Below are 26,322 nucleotides of genomic sequence, written 5' to 3'. Positions count from 1 at the left end.
GGGGCCTTGCGCGGGCTGGCTCGGCTCTCCCCGCCCTTTGGCCAGCCCGGCGGCCAGTGGGAAGGCGGCTCGGACGGGCGGGCTGGGCTGGGGCGGCTCCATTGGCTGCCTGCTCCCCGGGCTGGGCAGAGCGCGGCTGGCGGGCGGGCTGGCTGCCGCTTCTCGAGCGCCGCTGCTGGCCGAGAGGAGCCGCTGCGGTCGGCCCAGCGGAGGCCGGCGGGCCGGCGATGGGGTCGCAAGCCGGGGAGCCGCCGCCGCCGCCGCCGCCGCCTCCGGCCGATCTTTACCGGGACACGTGGGTGCGCTACCTGGGTGAGTTTCCCCGGCGCACGGTGGGAGGGTGGGCTGGCCGGCGTCTGCTTCACGGCGCTGCCATTTGTCGGACCGCCCTTAACTTCTTCTTCTTTTTTTTAATTTTTATTGTTGTTTTTTTCATATCGCACTAATTTGCATCATTCCATAACATTGTGATACGATACAAACATTCTTTTTCTTAACCGAAATAACTAATTCATGCTGGTATTCCATTGACTTCCCCTCTCCTCTCCTCTGTTTGAGAACTTGATTGCCCCCTTTGCATTTAAATTCTAGTTCCTTATAAAAGATTTCTTATAGCAATCTAATTACAATCCTTTTACTCTAAATCAATATCTGTAATCATGTTTCTGCTTCTCTCGTTTGCATTAGATCGAAATAGAACCTTTAAGCCTTCCCAGCTTTAATGCATTTTCACAATATATTGTCCATGCCTCCCATGCTCCCACAAATTCTGTGCTTTCCTTTCGATTGACTAATGCTGTAAGTGTAGCCATTTCTGCTAGTTCCAGCATCGCCCTTAACTTCAATGGGGTTGACTCTGGCGTAAACTTGCATGACTAGGGAGAGCCGGAGCAACTTTTTTTTTTTTTTTAATGGCAGGGCTCCTGTGCCTTTAACTACTGAGTGGCGGGTAGACGTTCAACAGGGGTGGACGGTTGTTCAACCGATGCTTGCCCGTGTAGCCCTTAAATGCACAGGAACTCTGCCCGGGAAGGAAGGTGACTGCCATCCCCTTCGTCCTTGTCCTTTGGAAGTTGGGAGGTAGTAGAGCTGGAACGGGACCTGGGAGATCCGTGTCTGGACTTTTAAAAACAACAACTTTTAAGTAGCCACGTGGAGGGGGGGGCGATCATAGTTTTGATCCGGGTGGAGCACGTGTGTGTGTGTGTGTGTAACCCCCCCTGTAATGTTTTCTTAAATCACCCCTACACCAGCAGGTGGCGCTGCCATACTGTGACCTTCAGTGAAGGCTATGCGGGGGGGGGGGGAAGAGACACAAACAAACAAGGTCACCGCACTTGTATTCCCAGCAATGTATTAAAGGTTTGAAAACGTTATAAAAAATACCGTTCGCACTTTCTATGTATTCCCAGCGATGGATTAAGAGTTTGAAAACGTTATAAAAAATACTGTTCGCACTTTCTATGTATTCCCAGCGATGCATTAAGAGTTTGAAAACGTTATAAAAAATGCTGTTCGCACTTTCTATGTATTCCCAGCGATGCATTAAGAGTTTGAAAACGTTATAAAAAATACTGTTCGCACTTTCTATGTATTCCCAGCGATGCATTGAGTTTGAAAACGTTATAAAAAAATACCGTTCGCACTTTCTATGTATTCCCAGCGATGCATTAAGAGTTTGAAAACATTATAAAAAATACTGTTCGCACTTTGTTTGGTCCCTTTAGCTGTGAAGACGTCTTCCAACCATTTATAAGCCGTTGTATCCAAAAACCCTTTTTTACAACATTTGTTGTAAAAGATGTTTTTTACAATATTTTCAAACTCTTAATACATTGCTGGGAATACAAAGTGCTGTAACCTGACTTGTGAAGATAAGGACTTGCCTGTAACCTCCACTGGAAAAGGGAGAGGAGGTGGGATCTTTGTGTGTATGGGAGAGAAAAGCTGAGTGATGAAATAACCAGAGAGAAAGACTTAAATCTTGAAGTCCTTGGGTATGGAGCTGCCGTATAGTGAGTCAGACTGTTCTGTCAATGTCAGTATTGTCCACTCTGACTGGCAGCCGTTCTCTGGGGTCTCAAGGAAAGGCCTATCGCACTGCCCGCTACTTGATTGCTTTAGGTGGAGATGCTAGGGATTGGACCTGGGACTTCCTGCATGCCGAGCAGATGCTCTGCCACTGAGCCATGGTCCTTCCCCAAGGGTTTCACTTTTAGCCTCTTCACCTGGTGATTGGAAGGAAGCCTTGGCCCTTGCTAACTTCCAGCTGCCCTGGTTTGTGCCCCTGCAGGGTAGTCTTGCCCACTGCCAAAAGGAGGCCTGACTGAGCCTGGATTGATTGATTTTATTTACAAAATGTATACCCTGCCTTTCTGCACTCATCAGGGCCACCAAGGCAGGTAACAAATTAAAAACATACATAATAAAAACGTGCCTTAAAAGCCATTAAAACCAAACTCATCATTAAAACAAAGTTAAAATACACATACCTAAGCATGCCAATTAAAAAATAGGGCAGGAAGCATGGATCAATGTTTGTATGTGTCTCCCCTCCCCGCAATAGCCTTCACTGAAGGTCACAGTATGGCAGCACCACCTGAAGGTCACAAAAAAGCCTTCACCTGCTGGTGGAAGCTGGCAACAGAAGGGGACAGGAGAGTCTGTCTGGGAAGAGAGTTTTGGTGCTGTGACCGAGAAGGCCCTTTCCCAGGTGGCCACCCAGCTAATCTCAGAAAAGCAGGGGCACCCAAAGCAAAGCCTTGGAAGATGTCTGTAGCAGTCAAGTAGGTTCATAAGGGAGTAGGCAGTTCTTCAGGTCCAAAGCCATGTATGGCTTCAAAGGTCAACACTAGCACCTTGAATTGGGCTTGGAAATTGGGACTCAGTGTAGACGAGTCAATACTGGAATGATTATGGTCCCTACAACCCACTCCAGTCAATATTCTGGCTGCAGCATTCTGCACCAGCTGAAGTTTTTGAACACTTTTAGAAGACATCCCCATGTAGAGGGCATGGCAATAAATGTAATCTAGATTTGTTTTGGCCGCACCACTCCAGTCATTGCTTTTGTGCATTTTTTCACATTTTTTATCCCATCCATCCTCCAAGGAACTCAGAATTCTCCCTTCTTCACTTTCTCACAACAACCCTGCGGGGTAGATTATGCTGAGAGACAGTGATTGGCCACCAGTAGCTGAACAAGCTTCATGGTTGACCAAAGATTTGAATCTCAGTCTCCCCAGTCAGACACTTATTAAACCACACTGTCATGCGCAATTACATGGCAAAAAAAGAAATGTGTCAACTGAATCTTGTGTAGGCCAGCAAACGCATGCATCAATTTTGGCACAAACTGAGAGCTGTACATTAGAGGTGTTTCTAGAAGTTGGTTGTAGGGATGAGACCTTGGGATGCACGTAAATGGTCTCAGGCAGTTGTTAGAAGAGACAGCCGTAGAACGCTGCACAAGGCCAGGAGTACAGGGTGGAAAAATAGAGCAATGTCTAAGTGTAAAGTGGAACTACTTACAAATGTGCTTTGTGTCAGGGGAATTTGAGAAGCACAGATTCATGTGTAAAACTGCATCCATTGGACAATTTCTGCTGTGTTGGGCTGAACAACTTGTCTCAAGATGACCTTCCGCCATCCTGTCTCCAGTCCTGGGAGGGTGTCATGGAGGAGGAGGCAGATGTGCTGCACAGGGTATTGAGTTCTGCCCCAAAAAACTGCTAAATATAATCCAATAAGAACAGCTGCTGTAGCAGGTCCTAGGAGGCCGACATTGACAGCAGAGGTGAAATGCTGCACTGAGAACTTACAGACAGAAAAGGCATCTCTGTTATGATCGAAGGGGAGTAGAAGATTTTAGTTGCCCTTGAAGTCAGCACAGTGGGACATGGAAAGATATAATCCACACTTAAAGAGGACCCAAATCCTCTTGTCGCATTTGCAAGCACCCACTCATATAAATCTACTGAAATCTCTTGCACAGCTTCTTTAAGTGAATCTTGCACATGAGACATTCGGAGGTGGTTTGCCATTGCCTGCCTCCGGTGGGCTGAGAGAGTTCTCAGAGAACTGTGACTGGCCCAAGGTCACCCAGCAGGCTTCATGTGGAGGAGTGGGGGATCGAACCCGGTTCGCTGCCCTTAACCACTACACCACGCTGGCTATCCAGGTAGACTCATGCCCCATGTTAATCAGTGGGAAGGAGGTGCATTTTGTTCTGCCTTTGGTCCCAAAATGAAAGACAGGGTGGATGATGCAAGAGTCCAGTTTGTTTGCCAGTTGTGACACTTTGCTGTATCTGAATGAACCCAGCAATCCCTTGTTGATGTTGAGCTTGGCTGCTCTGCAGCAAAGGAGAGCACCGTTTATGGAGCTGGATCCATTTGACATTGAAACATGAGAGCAATAACAGCGGCCTGGGGAAATAGTTGGACTGGTGGGAGCAATTATAAACTGCTCAATTACTGTCCATATTCAAGTACCTCTGAGTACCTGATGTTGGGGACTAAGAGCTGATTCGGACATACGTGTTCATTGGTCGATAAATTGCATGTGTGAATCAGACCTCACATATCAAAAATTTCCTATTGCCCCGCTTCAACTCAAGCATAGTGCTTTGCAATGGAGATCACCCAGTAGCAGGGGGTGACATAATCCCCTAACAGGATTTGCTGGTTATGAACTTCTCTGTATAAACTTATCAGAAGAGAATCTTCATAGATGGGTCCTTGGCCCAAGCCAGCCTGCCATTTTAAAAACCTTTTCTCAATGTCTGGGTGTAATTCGGAGGGGGTACCAACCCATGTCCATGAAATGCAGCTCCAATCTGTGACCCAGCTCAACATGATCCAATTAAGCAGAAATTAAAGAATGGAGGCAAAAGGTCATTTTGAATCAACTTCAATGCTCTTTCCATCAGTCGTACCCAGTTCTTTCTGTACCTAGGCCCAGTGTGGTCCTTGCAAGCCAAACAAACCCGCCACTTTCTGTACAGTAGATTTCTACCTCTTTACAATTAGAGTGATCACAGTCATTCTGTGACATCACTGAATCTCAGCCTATGGAAGGAGTGCTTCTTGCAGAAAGGCAAAAGCCAGGGTTGCAGCTTGTATTTTTATGTACAGTGCCCTGGGGTTTAGGCTCAGTAGGGATAAATGGGCCTGAATTGTATTTTATAGAGCAGTTTTTTAATGTGTAGGTATTAAACCTGCTCACTCCTGAAAATCAATTAGGGTAGTTTCTGTGTTGCTAAGGGTAATTTTTACAGAAAAGATTCCTTCTATATCAGCGGGTGGAGTTTGGGATTTTGGGAGGAACGCTTGTGCTTTCGGTTTGGTGAACTTTGCGCTTTGTTGCAGGCTATGCAAATGAGGTTGGGGAGTCCTTCAGGGCCATTGTCCCCGTCTCGTTGGTCTGGACAAGCTACGGAGTGGCCACAGCCTACGTGACAGCAGATGCCATTGATAAGGGCAAGAAAGCACTGGCTGTGAGTGCGTGAACTGTTAGTCACACCCTCGTTTTTTCTTTGTAGTCCTTTATAAGTAAGGAAGGCAGGCAAGGGACGTAGCAGTAAGCCTGTATAGTCAGACCATTGTGTGTGTAAAGTGCCTTCAGGTCGCAGCTGACTTATGGCGATCCCTTTTGGGGTTTTCATGGCAAGAGACTAACAGAGGTGGTTTGCCAGTGCCTTCCTCTGCACAGCAACCCTGGATTTCCTTGGTGGTCTCCCATCCATATACTAACCAGGGCTGACCCTGCTTAGCTTCTGAGATCTGACGAGATCAGGCTAGCCTGGGCCATCCAGGTCAGGGCGTCGGACCATTAGTTTCCCAAAATTGTCTTTGTTTGGGCACAGTTTTCATTGGAGTCACAAATGTAATAAGACAATTATATTCCAGTTAAATTGTCCATTACTATAAATCACTGGTTCCCAACCAGGGGTCCGCGAGAACTAAATTAAGGTCCGCGAAACAAAGTTATAAACCCATAATAAATTGATATTTTCAATTAAAAGTTCTCTATTATAAAAATATATATTCAAATATTATGTTAAGTTTAATGTTTAACTAACAGTTATGATTAAAGTTTATTTTCAAATTCTCTGAATTTTTATTTTGAACCTTGGGGTCCCTGCACCGAACAAAAAAGTCCTAGTGGTCCCTGGTCAAAAAAAGGTTGGGAACCACTGCTGTAAATGGTCAGGATCAAGGAAGGGAGGGGCTAAATGGCAAGACAAAGGGATGGAGCAAGAAAACCAAGAGCCACATAGAAGTTCTTATCTATTTACACCACTGCAGTAAAGCAAGTACTAAAACCTTTTTTATTGTTTTAATATTTACACCAGCCTAGGCACTGTATGGAAAGGCCCCTGCCCCAGAGGGCTTACAGTGTCATCATTTTAAGAAAAGAGAAGAATGAAACCAAATACACAGATCAGGGAGAAGGATCAGAGGTGGCTGGTGCCAATGAGAATGAGTTATATGGGAATATATAAAACGTGCTTTATGTTAGAAGATGATAATATACCTAAACCTGTGGTTTGCAAATTGGGGCTGGGAACCCAAAAGTGGGTTGTAACTCTCAGGTTGTTCACTAGTCCAGAAAAAAGAGTTTTTTGGGGGACAGGATGAACCAGGAGACGAAGCTCTGGAGGGGCTCAGTGGCTTTGCCCCTGCCCAATATGTGAACTGGCATGCTGCTCAATAATGCTATATATTTATAAATGCTAACAATGAAAAATGGAAATGCAAATGTGTTCAGTGTAAGGGGTATAAGATTTTGGCATTTGATGTTGGGGATGAAGAAAGCAGCCTGCGATTACTTCGTAAGTGAGCCCTGAATGGTAAAGCAAGTTCAGATGTGGATCCCGCTTGAAAAAGTTTGAGAACCACCGGTATAAACCATAAATCCAAAAGACCGCAAGTAAATATAGCAGATAAGTCATATTATTAAAAAGCAAAATGAGTTGCATGTTTGTGAACGTTTAGCATGAGATCTAAATGGGTCGTGTTAATTCATGTTTTCAAAAGACGAAGTTCGTCCTTCTTCGAGTTCATTCCTTAATGCTTTCTCTGACTGTGGTCCACAGACCAAGCCCTGCGAGAAAGGTCAGACCACACGAGCGGCCGTGGCGGTTGTGGACACATTCATATGGCAGGCACTGGCTTCTGTGGTCATTCCCGGCTTCACCATTAACCGCCTCTGTGCGGCCTCTCTCTACCTCATGGGCCGCATGACCCGTTGGCCCCTCTCTGTCAGGAAATGGGCAACCACAGCTGTAGGCCTCTCAGCAATTCCCTTCATCATTAAACCCATTGACAGGTAAGGGTTGTTTTAGCCTCTGAGGCATATCTTGGGGTTTGAAAATGTTATTCCCCTATAGTTTATGGTGTGGCTCATTTCCCTATTTCAAACTCTTTGCCCTTCAGGTAACTTTCTGCAGTGCTTTTACTCTCTGCTTATGGTTCATTGTGCTTTCATTTGTTTCATGGTTGGCACAGGTTGGTATATGGATGCTTCACTCTATGCCAATAAAGGTTATATGGAAGGATGGATGGATGCTTCAGCCGGGGGCAGTCATTTTATCTGTAATTCTATGCTTGTTCGTCATTTTACCTGGATTTCACCTACTTTTCTTCTTTTGCATATATGTGCACATTTTAAAGTACAGCACTTTATCCACGAGGATTAGAATCTTGATTTAGAAAATCTTGTAGCATATAAATATATCTAAGAATCATATTTGGGGGCAGGATCTCCCTCAGATTATGGCGTGCATTTTTATTTCCTGTGCGAATCAAAGTCAGCACCATTCCTTAAATTCCAGGAGGAATGCTACTTCTCTAGAATCGCGAAAAGAAGCGTTGTCTTTGAGATCCTCTGTTCTGCTATTTCAACATTTTCCCCCCTCTTACCAACTCCTTGCAGGTCAGTGGATTTTTTGATGGACTCCAGCCTTCGCAAACTCTACAGCACTGAAGAGAAACCATCCTCTTCCTTCTGATGTGGTTATCACTGCCTCAGTTGGCAAAACATACACTGGATCACCTGCATTCACTGACTGTTCCCATGCCCCTAGCCTATGTGTGGTCTCGACTTCCAAAAGTTGAACTCTAACTTAGTGAGACCTGGAAAAGACTCCTACAGCACTACACCAGCCTGGTGCTGGGAAGAGGCGGACATCGGGCACAGATCATTCTTGCTGTTGTTCCTGCAGTTGTGATAAGACTGTGTGTGTGTGTGTGTGTGTGTCATGTGTCCCATGGGATTGCACAGCATTTCAAGACTTACGTTTTGCCTTCATCAGGTACCAGAACCAGATAATGGGCTGGGCTGTGGTGGCAGCTGTTCCCAACTGCAACATGCATTCATTTAGTGAAAGATCTGCTATTTATTCTGTACTGTGAAATCCTGAAATGTGGGTGGCTAATTGCACCAACTGTTGCAAACTTCAGCAGCGTCCGTTTCTGTCATGGGCCCAGTATTGCTGATTGGGTGGCAGCCCACCCCCCACCCGCCTTTCCCAGGTGGAGGCTTCTTGTAGCTTCTCCCTTGCCCACCCTAATAATAAAATCTTTACTTTAAATCTGAACTAGTATCGGAGTGGGTTAGAGTAAGTTTATTTATTTTCACTCAAAGATTAGGTTAGGCCTTTTCTGGGCTATCTCCCTTGAGCTTGCAGTAGTCCAGATCTGACTCTTCCGTCTCCTCAGCAACGGCTAGAGCTCCAACCACCGTCTTGAGCTCCGTATCGAAGGGCTGCTCCTTCCTGCTCTTCAGAAGCCTGTGTCCCTTGCGGGTCCGGGAGTAGTGAAACAAGGACAGGACTAGAGCCAGTAGTGCCCCAAGGAAGAGAGCTGCCAACACACAGCTGCCCACAAAAGCAACGCTCACCAACAGCAGGTTCTTGATGGTGTGGCATTGCCCTGCAAAGAGAACAAAGAGTTCAAAGAGTGTGGATGGAGTGGGAAGGGCTTCCTAAGGAAGGCAGCCTCTTCTGTTAGGAAACAGACATTCAGCTTTAAGGCAGCATAGCTAAAGTATCCCTTTGTCTTCTCCATACCACATGCTTGTTATTCTGCAACTCAAGGGGGAAGGAGGGCCTAGTGATGGGCAAGGGAGCTGGTACAAGAAGTATTCCAGGCCAGAACCTTCCACTAGCCACATTTTTATCCTGCCCCTCCTCTAAGTAGGACCATAGGATATCATACATGGTATTTCATCTTAACAACGGTGTATGCAGGTTTTAGACTAGCCCAAGGTGAATTAAGCAAGCTTTTGGGGTGAGTGGGAATTTTAACCTGTTGTCTCTAGTTCAGACACTCAAAATTGTAGAATGTGTGACATTTGTTACTCCTGGATGTAGTGTTTGTAAACCTTTAAAGGCACAACTGCTGAAATGCCACATTCAACTGAGAGCTGGCTGAAGTCTGACCAGCAGCAGCCAGCCTGAATCCCATGTCTCCAGCTTTCTCCCCTCCCAGTAGTATTTAGGGTTCCAGTTGTACTTTTCTGTGCCGGCTGAAGCTACTGTGCCACAAAGAAGCTGCAGTAGTATTTATGAGTCAGCCAGTAGCTACCATCCTGAAGACTCACATGCGCTAGACTGAGGACATTATTCCAATAGCATTCATGTACTAGGCCCACTACAAGACCTCGGTCACTCATTTTTGTCCCCGCTGGATGCGCCGTTACCTCATTCTAGCTACACTAATGATAAGACCTATGGAACCACAGAATGGAACGCAGCAGTGCTCATGCTTAGAGATAGTAAGGCTGGCTCCCTATATGCCCTTTGATATGGTACTGCCACTTCTGCAGGAGATGATTAATGGGATGTCAATGGTTAAGATGAAAGCTCTGCAGAGCAAGAGGAGTTCTTATTACACAAGGGCACCCATTTGGTTCACCTTAGAACTTGATGTGGCTCACCAAATCTAGTACCAGATTTGAGCAGGAAGCCAGCCTGAATTAGGGCAACCACTTTGGGAATAGGGCAACCACACTGAACGTAGAGTTGCTGAAGACTCATGCTGGAAGCACTTCTAAAAGCCCAGGAGTCCCTGTTACTGTTGAGGCTAGTCAAGCACTGCAATAGTATTTAAGCTGTGCATGAAAGCACTGTTGACGTATGAAATATGCATCTAAGTTTACCTACTGTACTCTGACAGGCTATGAGCTTTCGTGAGCCGCAGCTCACTTCTTCAGATACAGCTACATTCTAGCTGTAATTGAAGAAGTGAGTTGTGGCTCACGAAAGCTCATAGCTTGCCAGAAATTTTGTTACGTCGTTAAGGTGCTACTGGACTCTTTTCTACAGCTATTGACAGACTCACACGGCTACCTATTGTGATCTACTCTGTGTCTATTGAACAGCCCAAGAGTGACACCCACACCCAGCAAATGGTCCTGTTAAAACCCAGCCTTATTCCTCCCTTCTTTGCATAACCACGTCCAGTTGAAGAGAAGGTCAGATACCCAAGAGGCCCAGGACTGAACCCCAGCAGCAGCTAACAATTTCTTCAGAGCAGCAATGGGAAGGGGGGCATTCAAGCCTCTGCCGTTGTAGGTTCTTCCTGTTAGAGGGGGGAAGCCCTACATCCTGTAGGCATCTTTTCTAGGGCTGCCTCTTGCAGGGGGCTGTTCTGGACTTTTTGGTACTCTTCCCATCCCACCGATGCAGAATGTGTTAGGGAGATACAAAACTAACCTTCGAACCATGGGACGTCTTCCTTGCGCACTGTCAGAGGGCCAACCACTTCTCTATGTAGTTTTCCTTCACCTATAAATGATGCTTGGAAGAGAAAAAATGTTTGTGTGGTGGTGGGGAAGCTTCTGAGAATAGAGCATCAAGGAGGGTCCCCCACCAATTCTACTCTTACATCAAAATAGGAACCTTGCTAATGTCCTGCCACATTCAACATTGGTCCTATCAAATAGAATGCCATCCCAAGATGAAAGGGTCATCAATGGAAGATGCTACGACGTTCGTGACTATACAATGGCCATGGTAAACCCTTGGCTCATTGGTCCCCCTGCTCACTGATGCCAGGTGTGATTGAGGATTCATAATTTCTGAAATTGTGTGTAAAGTGCTGTCAAGTTGCAGCCAACTTATGGCAACCCGGTAGGGTTTTAAGGCAAGAGACAACAGAGGTGATTTGCCATTGCCTTCCTCTGCATATTGACCCTGGTATTCCTTGATGGACTCCCATCCAAGTACAACCTTGCTTAGCTTCTGAGATCTGGTGAGATCAGGCTAGCCTGGTCGAAGCAATTAGCTGGTGTCAATTTTTTTAAAACTCTTTAGGTATAAACAGCCTTTGCCCCAGCAAACTGTGGTTGTGAAGAGAACATTCTATTACCAGCAGTGTTTAGCTTAAAAACTGGATCCAGGTGCTTGTACCTTTGAAATTTCCAGGACGAGGGGGTTCTGTGGGACAGGAGTTGTCACAACAGTTGCACACAGAAGTCTTGGATGGTTCATCTATATTCTTCCAGCTAAGAGAGAAGCCATTTTATTATGCTGTTAGTTAATACAGTCACTATGGTGGGGCTAGAATGCAACAAAAACAGGCTTTTGCAGACAAACACAATTTTGGGAGATGACTACAATGACCTGATATGAGTACACCTATAGCCACTGTGTTACTATGGAAACAAGAGGCTACTGCATGGAGACCAGGATGGGGAAAAAGACGGGTACATGTGTTTTCTTCAGTGGGGATAAATGCCACATTGGAGTGGCAGGAAAATAGTGTGTGAGTTAGACAGCCCTTCCTTCATACCCATCACAACCCCTGCTTTAGAAGAAGTTAGACAAGGGAGAGAGGAAAGAGTAGGAGCCCCTGGACGGGTTCTGATTGAAGCCAGAAAGTTGTGGCTAAGGACTCCCAAGACAGGCTTTTGCTCCTCCTCTTCCCTGGAGACATAGAGGGAAGCACCTGGGCAGGGGGAACCTAGAACAAAGTACACCTTCAAGAAGGGCTCAGAGCTAACCTGGAAGAGACCCTGTTGAAGTAACAAGCTTTCTTGCCAGGGCTGGTGGGAATTTTTTGGCTCCAGGCTGTCAGGAGGCAGTGGATATAGATCTGGAGAAAGAAAGAAAAAGCTTGGTAGCAAACTTAGTAGCAGTTCATAACTATATAGCAAGGCTAGTACTGCCCAGCCAATTAAACACTTAACTTGCATTCTTTTGGCCATATCTATACTATAAATGCAAGCCAGTTTTAGGTTAATTGAACTGGATGTCGTTTTCCTGCACAGAATTTAAGGAACAGTGTTGAGAACTGATGCCACTTGCACGGCCTAGGCACAACCCATACATCACATGAAAGAAAGTCATGCCACTTGCCCAGCTGGACCAGTTCCAGGTTTGAGAGGCATAGGGCAGGGAGTTCCCGGGGCCCCCTCTCCTCCTCTGCCCACCACTAGCCATTCATGCCCCCCCCCCCGTCCCCGCACCTGCTGACACATCCTTCCTTTGTCTGCTCACAAGTACTCCCACTGCTCATGCTCACAGCTGCAGATCTTTCTCCAGTGGCACCGGGCAACGCATGCAGCATAGGTGGCGGAGCGCTGGCAAGTGAGTGGCCAGGGGGTGCTGGCCGCAATGGGTCCTGCCAGAAATCTTGGGTTCGGCAGATGCCCCACCTCAGGGTATGTTTACACTGGCCCTGTTGCCCAGCTTCATGACTTCATGGCCCTTGGAATTTGGTCCCCTTGCTAGCACTAGTTGGAGAAGAGACACTGGTACTGGTATGTCCACCCCACCTCTGCTCCAGCTGAGGTTCTTAGAAGGATGTTTGGATTTTAACAATTTCTTCCTGTCAGCACCCTGCTCACTGGATTGGGAGAGGAATATGTGCTAACTAGCTACCTTCAGAACAGAGTCTTACCTCCTCTTCTGGTTTTCCAGTCAGCAAGAAGGCAGGTATCGTAAATACAATCACAGAGTCCTCTTTCCGGAACCAAGAAGCCACAGTCTCTGACTCCGCAGAATACAGGCACCTGCCAGGTTGACCAGTTTGACATGTCAATCTTTAGCTAGATCTATGTTCTTCATAGCTTGCTGTTGCTGCATGTCCCAAGTTATTTCAGAAGAAAGAGACCTATTTGCCCACACTCATACTGCATAATCCGTTACCCTATTTACTCAAAGCAGAATGGACTTGTATGGCATTGCATACTTGACAATATGTGGTTTTTCTAGAGATTCTTTGTTGAGCATGTGCCATGTTTATTTGTTTAGGTTTATAAACCATCTTTCTCACTGATACTTAAGGTGGATTACAGAGTATAGAAAGAAAAAAAACATAGTCATTCAGTAGGTCAACCAAACTGACAATGCAGTAGGACCAGGAGTATAAAACTAAAAGCCTATGCAATCAACAACTTGAATATACAGTATAAGATATACAAGGAACAATGCAATAGAACTTCCCATATGAAGGTAGCACCCTTCTGGAACAATCTGTCCCACGACAGTTCTAATTCAATTAGAAGAATGCCTTCCTGAACATTTGTTGTGCACATTTTGTGGAGTGATAGCACTGCAGGAACCTTCCTAACCTCATCAGGGCAGGCCATTCCACAAGGTGAGAGCCACCAAAGAGAGGGTATGTGAGCTGGTGGTTTCTAATCTTACCAAACAAATCGTCTTTTAAAGATTCCACGTGAAAGATTAAGTCTAAGGTATAACCTCTGCTATCTGTGGGGCCCTTCACAACCTGCAAGAGACCCAGAGCGTCAATCAAGACACCTAGCTAGAGCCCCATGGCCATTTCCAAAGGCTAGTTCAGACATGCCTGTACATCAGTAGCAGACGCCAGTACCCAGCTTAACTATACTATCACATCACCTTAAACATAACGCTGCAGTCCTATGCACATAGTCAAATGTCATTCAAGTGCAAAGACCTTGGAAGATTTACATGGATGTTTGAACCAGACCTCTCTATCACTTCAAGTATGGGGATATGGTCTTTTGTTTCGATGCTCGCCATCCAGGCAGTATTGACCTTTAGTAGTTCTGTATGAACCAGGTTGGTGTTATAGTATAAATATAAGATGTAGATTTGAAGGCAAAGTGTTTGTGGTAGGGTAGAGGGAGATAACCAAGCCATCTATCCAATCCCTGAAGGTGCTAAAATACATTCTGAAGTACCGGTATATCCTGGTTTTCCCACCATCCATTGAGCAAGTTAGCTATATAGATTGCTAGGATCATTACTGTGTATGACAGAAGTTGTTTCCAGACCTTAAGACCTACCAGCTTTGTTCTACTTCTGATTTAGAGAGAGAAGAAGCATGTGGCTTGCAGACGTGAGGGGCTAGCACATTGAAATGCCCTTTATGGGAAGTGAAAAATGGCACCAGAACACCTTACTCCCTTCACACAGCCAAATGCCACTAACCCATGGTTGTCGACAATCTCATAGAGCCTCCTAGGATGGATCTGCTGCTTTGTGTTAGTCCCGTAGCACTCATCGATGAAGATTTTGGGGAACAGCATGCCTGGAGCAGTCTGGACCCTTGCCTCAATGTGGACAGCAGAGCCTTCAACATAGGCACCAGGTTCTTCAGCAACACTGAGGTCCTCTGGAAGGACAGGGAGCAGAGTTTCATACAAAAGCCAAGATTTTGCATCTTCTCAATGAATCGACTTATATGAAGTATATCTGATGCGTACATGGAGGCTTACAAGATCTCTTTTACTCCCTGGCAGCAAGAGTAGCAATTCTGGGCTGATCTCCTCATCTTTGCTACTTGCATTGCGCAGTTACCGGTGCTGCAACTCAAGTCTCCCTGCTTCAGCTGGTAGATAGATTTACACCGGTTATGGGTGCTCAAATGCCACCGCAATTTAACACATTGGTGACAGCACTGAATACATGCATGGAGAAAGAGGCAGGGATGGAAATGGAAGGGCCTTTCTCAGCAAGCCTGTTGCCAAATAAGGTCTTCTGGGTAGACACGTCCGACAGAGCTAATCTCTTAAGTAAGAACATCTATGGGGAGAATCTGAGGCTTCATTGCAGATGTCCCCAGATTCTGGGGGCGTTTACTAGAGGTAACCTAGTTATGCCTATTGCCATTAGCCAGGTAATTTTGTCTTTTGGAAAGGCCATTATCCTGATGTCCCTTGCTTCATGGAAGCTTTGTGCCCTGTGTTAGGTAAATTATTGACAGCCACAACAGCAGAACAGTTCTGAGATGCCACTGTAGCAAGGTTAAGGTCTCTTGCGGACTTAATGTCAGCCACCATGATCTTACAGAGAAGTGGAATAAGGGAGCTTTATTGAAAGTTACATTAGTTCAGCAGTGGCTTCACCGGAGGGAGAAAGCAGCTGGAGGACAGTGTTCAGCCAAGGGTGTTCCATCCCACCTGCCCCACAGATGACAGCGAGTCTCCATCCTCATGGAGTTCACAAGTTAAATCTACTTTTTCACTGGTTACATCATAGCCTCACCAGCTGGCTCTTTATTATAAGCCAATAGCTGAGCTGTTCTCTACCCACAGTTTACCTTGAATGGCACCATCATTCCCCTCTCAAGCAACCAGGCGGAGAGCCATTACCGCAGCGCAATCACATTCCAAGCAGGGCGGAAGGAAGAATAAAGCAACCGTACCATTTAAAATCCCCAGAGAGAAGTTCACCTGGCCGACTCCCTTCAGCAGAGGCTCTTGCGTGAACGGTACATGAGCACGGGGGCTGGCTGCTGGAAAACCAGGTGCTGCGGTACTCATGGTGGTAGAAGCATCGTGCCGTATGGGGGAGACCAGACCCCTAGCCGCTGAGGAAGGAAAGAAGAATCTTTTACCTGATTTTCATGAGTGCTTCCATAGATAGTCTGAACCGAAAGAAGCACTATGGCCTGTAGGGTAAGACTACTAGAAATGTTAAGTATCAAAACCAGCACAGGAAAAATTAGAAGTTCAGGAAGAGCCGTGCCATACAATTGTCCCAACTGCCCTCCCTCCCGTGCCCATCTTTCCCCACAAGCGTTCAGAAACGCCTTCTGCCAGCTAATCATGCAGCCAGCATCCCCTTGCTGGGCATTCAGCAAATCACCTCACCGTTAAAGACTCTTTGGAAGAAGCCGGGCGCTGCAGTTGTACCAGGATAAGAGCTGGAATCAGCAGTTGGGTTGGGCAAGCCATTTTCTTGTGCCAGAACCTGGGCAGCTAAAAGAAAGAGGGGTGTAGGAGCTTATCAGGCATTTGTGTCTTAAGTCCACCCCAGCCCCATACTTTGAGGGGAGGCAGCATGGTAGAGCCAGATCTTGTCAGATCTCAGAAGCTAAGCAGAGTCAGCCCTGGTTACTATTTGGATGGGAGACCACCAAGGAATACCAGGGTTGCTATACAGAGGAAGGCACTGGCAAACCACCTCTGTTAGTCTCTTGCCTTGAAAACTCCATAAGGGGTCGCCATAAGTTGGCTGCGACTTGACAGCACTTTACACACCCATGCAGCCCTATGCTTCATTTCTCATTTATGTTCTGTTTGTTTATTTATTAAAGCTTATATCCCGTCCTCCCCAGCAAAAGCCAGGCTCAGAGCAGCTACTCTTTGAGGAACCGAGGACACCATATGCAAGAATACCACTGAAGAGCCCACAGGCCTACAATCATATAGCAAGATTCACAGCGAAGAAGTTTAACTCAAGCCTAGTACTAGCCACTGTACCACACTACTTCTAGTTCAAGCAAAGCAATCTACCCTCAAGCCAAGCATGGGAAGTATAACCAGCCACTTCCTTCTCAGCATGTAGCTGAGAAATTGTAGTGGCTTGGGGCTACTTATTGTCACTCTGGCCTACCACCATGTGGAATATTTCCCCTCTTCCTTTTGGATGTGGTAGGGAAAAAGAGTTTATTTTAAGGCACCAGCAATATATATTAGGCATATATTCAGACTAGGTGTTATGGTTTTAATTATGTACTTAATTTCATACATGTATGTTTATTACATGTTGTTAGCTGCCCCGAGCCCTCTGGGCAGGGTACAAATCGAATAAAATACAAACAGAGTGGGAGAGTAGTCTTTCCCTCTAATAGCCAAGTTCAACAGGACAAGGTCAATCATTAGAACAGTGGGGAAAAGGTAACTGCAAGACCGAGTAGAGTACCAGCCAGCCACACCTATGGAGAAGACTCACTGTGGTCCCAGGTAATTCAATTTCATAGCCACACCCAACATTATTCAATAGAGGACAACATTTAGTGAAATAATACTCTCCTTGGAAACTTCCATGAATCTTCTAAGGGCATGGACTAGAAAGTCATTGGTCTACAATGTCATCTAGGGTTACCAACCTCTAGGTGGTGGCTGGAGATTTCTCACTATTACATCTGACCTTCTGGCAACAGAGACCAGTACACTTGGAGAAAATGACTGCTTTCGAAGATGGACTCTATGGCATTATACCCCATTAAAGTCCCTCCCCTCCCCAAAACCTGCCCTCAGGCTCCATCCCCAAAATCTCCAGGTATTTCCCAACCCGGAGCTGGCAACCATAGTGTCATCCCATAAACAGAAGTCTATTCACTCTTTACAGGACTCACCAAACAAGAAAAGCATTTGGGTATTTTCAGATACTTCTTTCAGGCCCAACTAACTTTTTAGCTGCCCTTGAGGCAACCATGGACCAACATTCAACCTTAGGACTCAGAACGAGTCCTGTAAAGATTTTTCTTCTGTAAAGATTCAGCTTTACATCTTTGTAGAAAGAATTAGGGTGCAAGAAAACACAATATAATAAGCATCCCCACCACCACCCTCACCATGATCACGAGGTCACCTTTATTACTTTTCAGCACCAACTTATACCTTAAGAGGACACATTAACAACAAACTGCCTACAAACCCTGCTTAGACTTACCCAACAACCCAAGAAAAACAGCACAGCTAAAACCACCCATCACTTAAAGAAAACCAAAAGAAGGGTTACATAACGAACATATCTTCAAGACTCTTTAAATAGACCTCTTGAGAGAGAACAAGACACACCTGAAGCTAACCCTTTTCAAATTCCTATTGGTCAGATTTTCTACAATGGTACTTGGGACTGAGTTTGCAGTGGATTCAGGGGCCTTTAGGGTTGTAACCCTAACCATACCTACTAGGAATTAAGTGACATAGAACTCAGCGGGATTTACTTCTGAGTAAACAGGCTTAGGCACACACAGCATATGTGACTTTTGCTTCTAAGAGAACAATCCCATGCTGGTCTACTCAAAACTAAGTTCCATTTTATCCAACAGGGATTATTGCCAAGAATGTATTTCTAGAGTAATAGCCTAAAGCTGTTATTTGGAGAAAAATTTAAGGCTGTAATCGGGGCCAGCATCCAGGGACATCTGCTAGGGCTTGGAGATTTGGGGGTGGATCCTGGGGAGGACAGGGACCTCAGTGGGATACAATGCCATAGAGTTCAGCCTCCAAAGTTTCTGTTTACTCCAGGAAATTGATCTCTGTAGTCTGAAGATGAGCTGTAATTCTGGGGGAACCCAGGTCCCTCCTGGAGGCTGGTATCCCTAGCCTACCTGCTGCCACCAGGAATGGGAGGTTGCTCCAGAGATGCCACTGGAGAAATCTCTCATTTCCCTCGGGGATAAGTGCTTGGAGGTAATGGCAGGCAACTTTTTCACATGCGTTCTTGTAGGTTATCCGGGCTGTGTGACCGTGGTCTTGGTATTTTCTTTCCTGATGTTTCGCCAGCAGCTGTGGCAGGCATCTTCAGAGGAGTAATATCTTTCACATGCCTTTTAATCTTGCTGGCACTGACAGGGTTTAAAGGAAGTGTATTCTGTAGTCTCCTGCAGAAGGACATTATGGGACAGTGTGGAGCCACTGGATGGCACCTTGCCCAGAAATCCTCCGTCCCCCACCCCAAATCTAGAATAGCCCTGACTGTACTCCTGCAAACACTTACTTGTTAAACCCAGTTGAATCTGGTGGAGTACTGATCAGTTGGCAGCCCTACCAAACTTAGCTTGACCTCCAATACAGGTCAACGATCCTTATTATACATGGCCTGCTATATGTGGGCTACTCCTACATAGCAACAATTCTCCATGTAGCTTTCATTGCCACTTTGAATGTAGAAGCATTAGCAGTGGCAACAGAGCATCCACATAGCAATTTCACATGAACTTTCTTGACCTCAGCCCTCTGCAGCCGTTTCCTCCCTCTACCATCTGAGGGCTTTTCTTAAATGAGTAACTGCCAGACTGGCATTAAAATGTTATAATGATCTGTTGCCATGGTCGACTAGTTCCTCTGAATTCCCAGCTTTAAAAAAGTAAGGCTTTCTCTCTTTTTGTTGCAGAGATATAAGGGGAAAGGTATATGACTGGTTTTGACATCAGGGCCAATACAGGATTTCAAATGCCCCATGAGTGTCCCCCATGCGTCCAGCTGCATGCATGATTAGAGGAATGGTAGTGCTTCCTTCTTTCCCTTTGGTCACTGACTGGCTTGTTGCTGCACAAAAGGTGAGCTGAGCTTTGCCTTATTCCCAATTTCCACTGTGTTGGGATTTGCTGCTGTTTCCCACAGCAGTGCTTTTCCTCAGTGAGCTGAGGAATTGAGGAGATTACAGGGACACCTTTTCTGACATCAAGGCAGATTCAAATGTTACAAAGTCTTTGGGTACTTTGACTCACATTTGCCCCCAGACTGACTCAGTTGCTCCTTGGAGTTATGCATGAGCTTTCCATTCTTCAGAGTAGATCTCGCACCCACCCTGCATTTTTCTTGGGTTTTCCCAATGCTGTTTTGCCATGGCTTTAAAGTCAGCTCTGAGATCAACTCGGTTCAAATCATAGCTACCGTATTTGTGCGCGTAAGGCATTCGGGTTTCCCCCTCCTCCAGCCGAGCTGGCAGGTGGGGAGGAAGCAAGTGTTTGCACTATCAAGAACCAACTTAGCTGCACTTGCATGGGCTCAATTGAAATACATTACAGCACAAAAACAGTTGCAAAGAAAATGCAGAAAGGATTTTCTATTAAGGGCACTTAGCCCAGATAGACTACTCTGGCACTGGATTGACGGCCCCCAGAGTGGAATGACAGACCCAGGAACAGAATCTGTGCTCTGGGACTGGAATAACAGCCCCCAGAGTGGACTGACGGTGCATTCTGGGGGCTGTCACTCCAGTGCCAGAGTAGGCTATCTGGGCCAAGGGACCTTAATGGAAACTCCATTCCACATTTTCTTTGCAACTGTTTCTGTTCTGTAATGTATTTCAATGGAGCCCATATGCCAGTCAATTGCAGTCCTGGCTCCCATGATCTTCAATAGGCCTTCCAGCCTCTCCCATTGTTTCCGGCGGGCAATCCTGTCATTCCTTTTAGCATATCCCTTTGCAGACTACAGCCAATTACAAAGCAATTTCAAAGGGCAGGGACTCAGACGCTCTGGATTTGTGCTGGTGATTCTGCAGCACAAAAACTTACTGATACTCCAGGACTTTCTTCAGAGCAAACAACTACCATGCATAGGATTTTGAGAATCCAGATCAGCAAACTGTGGGTCAAGGGAGCATTGAACCCAAGATAAAATTCCCATGCACAAAAGACCTTTGCGGCAGCCACAAGGCATTTGGATCATATATGTCCTGGAAGCCCTGGCACACGCAGAAACTCAACCAGGGAGAAGTTTTTGCCGACGTGAAAATGAAAGATTGCGAAATCATCATCCCGATGAATTTTTACACATCGGGCCTCTGTACAAGAGGAGGAATTCTTTCTTTTTTTTTAAGTTGGCAAATGGTAATATGAAAACAGGCACACCAATTTTCAGCATTTATAAGAAGTCTCCTCCTTCTTTTACTTCTTGATGTTCTGTCCTGGCATATATAATGTGCGAGTGTGGATCGGTTGCCTATTACATTTTATCCTACCATTCCTCCACATTATATCTTCATAACTGTAGTAGGAGGTAGCTTAGGCCAAGAGAGTGATTAGACTAGGGTCATATAGCTTCCATAGCTGAGGAAGGATTTTAACTCAGGTCTATTTGCTCTGTTGGGAAAACTTAGGTATACTGATGGTGACATCTAAATTTTCCAGTGGGCCAAATCCTTCCTTCTTAGCAACGTTGGTGTGAAGAAATTTTAAAAATGTATATATTTGTATATATATATTAATAGAAAAGTATGAGTGGGGGCCCACAAAACACAGCAGACTCATGTGTCTGCCACCACCATGGTGGCAGCACAGCTGGGAGCCACTCCTGGAGTCTGCTGCCACCACATCCACACCCAGCTTAACTCCTGGGCTCTGCCGCCGCCTCAGCCTGGCCCAGCAGCTCCTGCTATTACAGCTGATCTCTAGCCGATAGAATTCACCTGGAGAAAATGGCCACTTTGGCAAATGGACTCTAGGGCATTGAAGTCCCTCCCTTCTCCAAACCCTGCACTCCTCAGGCTCTGCCCCAAAAACCTCCCGCCAGTGACGAAGAGGAACCCGACAACCCTATTGATCAATGATAAACCACAGCCTGGCTGGTTGCAGCTGGGCAATGCAATAGCTTATTGCGATGAAAATGTGACAAATCGGGAAGGAGAGCCAGACCATGTCACAGTAGTGGTGTCTTGGTAAATTGAGCCAATTTATAATTTACCAATTCACAATTTACCAAGACACCACTTGGTAGGGGTGTCTTGGTAAATTGTGCTGTATACTATGTAGTCCCCACTGATTTTCTAAAAAGACTTTGGCCATTGTGATCAAGACCAACCACGCACATCTATGGTTAGATTTATCGAACAGGTTGTATTAAACACAGTAGCACATTATGCTACCAGTAGCGAATGTGGTAGAAAATACTGTCAAGTTGCAGCTGATATCCCCAGGGAAAAACAGGTGGTTTTGCCATAGCTTGCCTCTGTGTAGCCACCCTGGACTTCATTGGTGGTCTCCCATCCAAGTACTAACTAGGACCAACCTTGCATAGCTTCCGAGATCTGGTGAGACTGAGCTAGCCCGCGCCATCCAGGTCAGGGCATCAGTAGCAAACAGTTTTACAAGTATACAAAACATGTACTACCACATTACCCAGATGTTGCAGTGATACCAGCTGAAAGCTACCAGGTGACCTGCCCTTCACTTCAGGGACAGCACATTGGGTCTTTTCAGGGATGGAGACAAGGGAGATCCAATGTTGAATGCCCACTTCGGAATAGAGCCAGGTATAAATATGAAGCATAAAGTTTCCCAATGGAGAAAAGCAAGCTAATGGGGCAATAATTGGATGGACCAGACCTGCATTCTTTCTTTTAAATTAGTACACCAATTGCCTGAAGCCAGTGATCTGGAATTACACCTGTGTCATATCCAACTGACACCATGCTCTATATGTCTATCTTCCAGGTTCTCCCTGCCCCAGAACCCTTGTTTCCAAACCTGCTTTACTCTGATTTTTTAGGAAAGAGCATGCCCCAATTTTCCTGCCCTGCAAAGGCCCATTCACATGGGTGCCATTGTCCTGCCATCAGCGCCTCCAGTTGTCATTTTCCTTAACATACCAGAGGTCTTTTTAAAAGTTTAATTGCTACGGTAATTGCTGGTATCTTTTTTTTAAAAAACCTCAGAAACCCCTCTGGGGGTGCAGCAGGAAAAGAAATGCAGGGAGAATGGCAGCCATAAAGGGCTGACTGAGGAAAGCATTCAGAAGACATCTATGTGGGATTTCCATTGCCAGCGTCTGAACTTTGGGGTTCCCATGTAACAATCTAGAGATGCTAGAAGTGGTTGGAAGTCTCAGCAGCCCCAGGAGAGAAGGGTCTTCATTTTCTCAGCATCCCCAGTCCCACCTCCAAAAGCCAGGCAAGCAACCCACACTGGTTTACTTTTTTTTAATCATTAACATTATTCCAGACCAGCATTGATACTTCCACAGTCCTGGTCAGCAACCACCAGTGGCCGAGAGGCCAGGTTCCTATACTCTTCCCTCTTGGAAAGGCAAAGTCTTTTCTGGTAGCCGTTGTAGAAGCAGAAGCCCAAGGACAGCACGGCCACCACAGCCACTTCCAGGAGCAGAGCACCAACTGCTGGAGGCATCACATTGTGTTTCCCACCTGCCAGGAAAGATAAAGAGAAGGGCCATAGTTCAGTGGTAGAGCATCTGGCTTGGCATGCAGAATGTCCCACGTTCAATCCCCGGCATTTCCAGTTAAAGGGACTAGGCAAGTAAGTGACGTGAAAGACCTCTGCCTGAGACCCTGGAGATCCATGTAGAGGGGCCGTGGCTCAGTGGTAGAGATTCTGCTTGGCATGCAGACAGTCCCAGGTTCAATCCCCAGCATCTCCAGTTAAAGGGACTAGGCAAGTAGGTGATGTGAAAGACCTCTACCTGAGTCCCTGGAGAGCCATGGCTCGGTGGTGGAGCATCTGCTTGGCATGCAGAAGGTTCCAGGTTCAGTCCCCGGCATCTCCAGTTAAAGGGACTAGGCAAGTAAGTGACATGAAAGACCTCTGCCTGAGACCCTGGAGAGCTGTTGCTGGTCTGAGTTGACAATACGGACTTCAATGGACCAAGAGTCTGATTCAGTAGAAGGCAGCTTCATGTGTTCACCCTTTATCTCATATGGTAGTGGCCAGGCAGCAGCCCCAATACCTACTAGGAGTGTGGTTGATGGGAGCTATGGGACCAACTGGTTGATGATCAGTGGGAGCTAGTGACACTAGAGTTTCTAGAAAGACGGGCCTCTGACTGTGGTAGCCTTGGGACAGAACAGCAAAAAACAATTAGCTGTTTTCTACACGGCAACAGGCTTGTGTGGTTTTCCCTTACTTCTACTGTGGCTTCTGATACAACATAGCTGCAATAAGGATTCCCCACAGCAGGTGTCCCCAGTATTTTTAAATCGTGACGGAATAGCATTACTTTGATGAATTTATCAGGTCCTCTGAATTACCAGCATTAATTTTAAATAGGCCCCTCTTCACCACCGGTGGGAGGTTTTTGGGGCAGGGCCTGAGGAGGGCGGCGTTTAGGGAGGGGGAGGGACTTCAATGCCATAGAGTCCAATTGCTAAAGCGGCTATTTTCTCCAGGGGAACTGACCTCTATCAGCTGGAGATCAGTTGTAATACCAGGAGATCTCCAGCTACTACCTAGAGGTTGGCAACCCTAATTTTAAAGGATTACGTCTCTAGTCCTTTCCGTTGTGGAAATGTAAGTAAAAGAAAGGGGTGAGAGACTTTTTTTTTAAAAACCTGAAAATTCAGGGAACGTAATATATTAATCCATGCCATCATATTCCCTATTACTATGTATGGGTGTGAAAGCTGGACATTGAAGAAAGCTGATAGGAAGAAAGTAGATTCCTTTGAAATGTGGCGTTGGAGGAGTGTCTTACAGATGCCGTGGACTGCCGAAAAAACCGAATCAATGGGTTATAGATCAAATCAAGCCTGAACTGACTTTAGAAGCTAAAATGACTAAACTGAGGATATCATATTTTGGTCACATTATGTGACGACAAGAGTCACTGGAAAAGACAGTCATGCTAGGAAAGGTTGAGGGCAGCAGGAAAAGAGGAATACTCAAAAAGAGATAGATTGATTCAATAAAGGAAGCCACGGCCCTCAATTTGCAAGATCTGAGCAAGGCTGTCAAAGATAGGACATTTTGGAGGACATTAATTCATAGGGTCGCCATGAGTCGGAAGTGACTTGACGGCACTTAACACACATACACACAACGTATTGGTATAGTGGTATATCAATACAATGCTATTCAGTCACCAATAACCTAAGAGAAGAGAGCCCCAGTGACAGGGAGAAGAAATGGCTGTTGCAGGGGAAATGGCTGCTGTGCGGGGAGGAAATTTCCCCACCCACACAACACTCACCCAGGCTTTGCTGGGATCTTCCCCAAAATTTCAGAGCAAAGCGGAAACCGGGGAGGTAAACAAATGCCCCAGGATGCTGTGGGGAAAAAGGGAAAAACACTTCCCAGCAGCACTGAAATCAGGGCAAACAAGCCATGCGCGAACACCCTTGGGGAAAGGAGAGGCTTCCAACAGCCTGAAGCTGGAAACTGAGCAAGAACCCAAGGCACTGGCATGGCTCCACTTGCTCTTTTGAGACCCAGGCAGGCCAGTCAAAGTCACATTAGATGCCTTGCAGTGTAGGTTATGTAGAATTATGCAGTGGGCATCTTGTTTGCCTTTCAGAAATTCCATCTGATTTTGGACAATTTTGTAGAAATTGACTATAAACCTCCTCCAACAGCCTTATCAGAGAAGCCATAAACGTTGCCTCACCAACATACTCCCAGCAATAGTAGAAAACCTTCTTGTTGCATAGGCAAGAACGTCTCCTCTGAAATCATTTCCTAAACTTACCTTTGTGGTTTCTGACAGCCAGAGAACTGTTCGAATCCCATTCATCACTGCCTGTGTGTTGAGCTGGTTTTTGAATCCTCAGGTGGCCAACTACCACATTATAATGCGGACCACTCTGCACTGAAATGAAATCAGATCTCTTCTTTAAGACTGCCGATCCCAAATCCCTCCTCCCTCATACCACATCCCAACTCTCAACAGCATTTCTTGGCTATCACCAATCCCATTTTTATACACATACATATGTCCTGCAACAACATCACATGCAGAATCTAGCATCTTGTATTTAAGATCTTCATATTTCAATCAAAAATGTTTGTAGACCTCATTGAAGAGAAAATCAGAGCTCTCCATGCTGTTTTGTAAGACATGGCCTAATTTCCAATCTAAACAATGCAAGTTTGAGGGCCGATTCAGGGCAATTATTCAAGGTAATGATTTTTATTTCCTCCTGACAGGAACTGGAATTTTGGCACAGAACTGATGGGTCTTGGCATGACCAGTTCAATTGCAACCCTGTTCATTTTCCCATAGGAAAGAAGACTAAGGCCATTTATACATGGGAGGTTTTGCCTTGGATTTGTTGCTATCTAGATGTACATTTCCCCCCATCCAAATCCTCAAAACTCAAAAAAAGCCCCTATGCAGAGTTTTGAGAATGCAGATGAGAAAAATTTGCATCTACACAGCAGCAAATGCAAGGCAAAACCTCCCGTGCATAAACGGCCTAAGGCCATTTATGCTTGGCAGTTAGCAGCTCGTTCCAGGCTGAAATGCCCCGCATATTTTTTTTAGTTTTTCACGCTGAACCGTCATTTAGGAAGTGACTGCAAAGCCGGCGCATACCTGCTTCGCATTTCTTAAGAGCCCCTTTAACGAGACCTTTTGTATTTGCTGCGCCCCCGCTGGGAAGAATCCCCTCAAGAAAGCATGCACAAACGGCGGTTGTTA

The 26,322-nt window shown here is 45.9% G+C and overlaps 2 protein-coding genes across 2 annotated transcripts in view; one reads left to right on the top strand and one right to left on the bottom strand.

Moving 5' to 3' along the window:
* Positions 1–226: 226 nt before the first annotated feature.
* On the top strand, positions 227–8,074 carry MTFP1 (mitochondrial fission process 1). Its single transcript, XM_056859692.1, has 4 exons — positions 227–312; positions 5,370–5,497; positions 7,100–7,332; positions 7,939–8,074. The coding sequence occupies exons 1-4, from the start codon at positions 228–230 to the stop codon at positions 8,012–8,014; spliced, it is 522 nt and encodes a 173-aa protein (XP_056715670.1). The 5' UTR covers position 227; the 3' UTR covers positions 8,015–8,074.
* A 3,310-nt stretch (positions 8,075–11,384) lies between these two features.
* The window catches only part of LOC130485899 (zona pellucida sperm-binding protein 3-like), a 33,268-nt gene continuing 18,330 nt past the window's right edge, over positions 11,385–26,322 (bottom strand). The window contains exons 9-16 of the mRNA XM_056859048.1: positions 25,372–25,491; positions 22,913–23,098; positions 16,090–16,197; positions 15,642–15,806; positions 14,426–14,609; positions 12,909–13,020; positions 12,010–12,101; positions 11,385–11,511 (exon numbers count right to left, since the gene is read on the bottom strand). Of these exons, the coding sequence (XP_056715026.1) occupies positions 11,385–11,511; positions 12,010–12,101; positions 12,909–13,020; positions 14,426–14,609; positions 15,642–15,806; positions 16,090–16,197; positions 22,913–23,098; positions 25,372–25,491 (1,094 nt within the window). The remainder of the gene's footprint in view (positions 11,512–12,009; positions 12,102–12,908; positions 13,021–14,425; positions 14,610–15,641; positions 15,807–16,089; positions 16,198–22,912; positions 23,099–25,371; positions 25,492–26,322) is intronic.

Source organism: Euleptes europaea, chromosome 13 (assembly GCF_029931775.1).
Source record: "Euleptes europaea isolate rEulEur1 chromosome 13, rEulEur1.hap1, whole genome shotgun sequence".
Taxonomy (NCBI): Eukaryota; Metazoa; Chordata; class Lepidosauria; order Squamata; family Sphaerodactylidae; genus Euleptes; species Euleptes europaea.
The sequence above is the reverse complement of the archived record's forward strand: the minus strand, read 5'-3'. Positions and strand labels throughout refer to the sequence as shown.

What these genes read in the sequence shown, in the direction of transcription:
- MTFP1 (XM_056859692.1), top strand. Translation starts at nt 228, where the DNA reads ATGGGGTCGCAAGCCGGGGAGCCGCCGCCGCCGCCGCCGCCGCCTCCG. An exon ending in CACGTGGGTGCGCTACCTGG is followed by an intron (nt 313 to 5,369) that starts GTGAGTTTCCCC and finishes GCTTTGTTGCAG; the next exon opens with GCTATGCAAATGAGGTTGGG. An exon ending in ATCATTAAACCCATTGACAG is followed by an intron (nt 7,333 to 7,938) that starts GTAAGGGTTGTT and finishes AACTCCTTGCAG; the next exon opens with GTCAGTGGATTTTTTGATGG.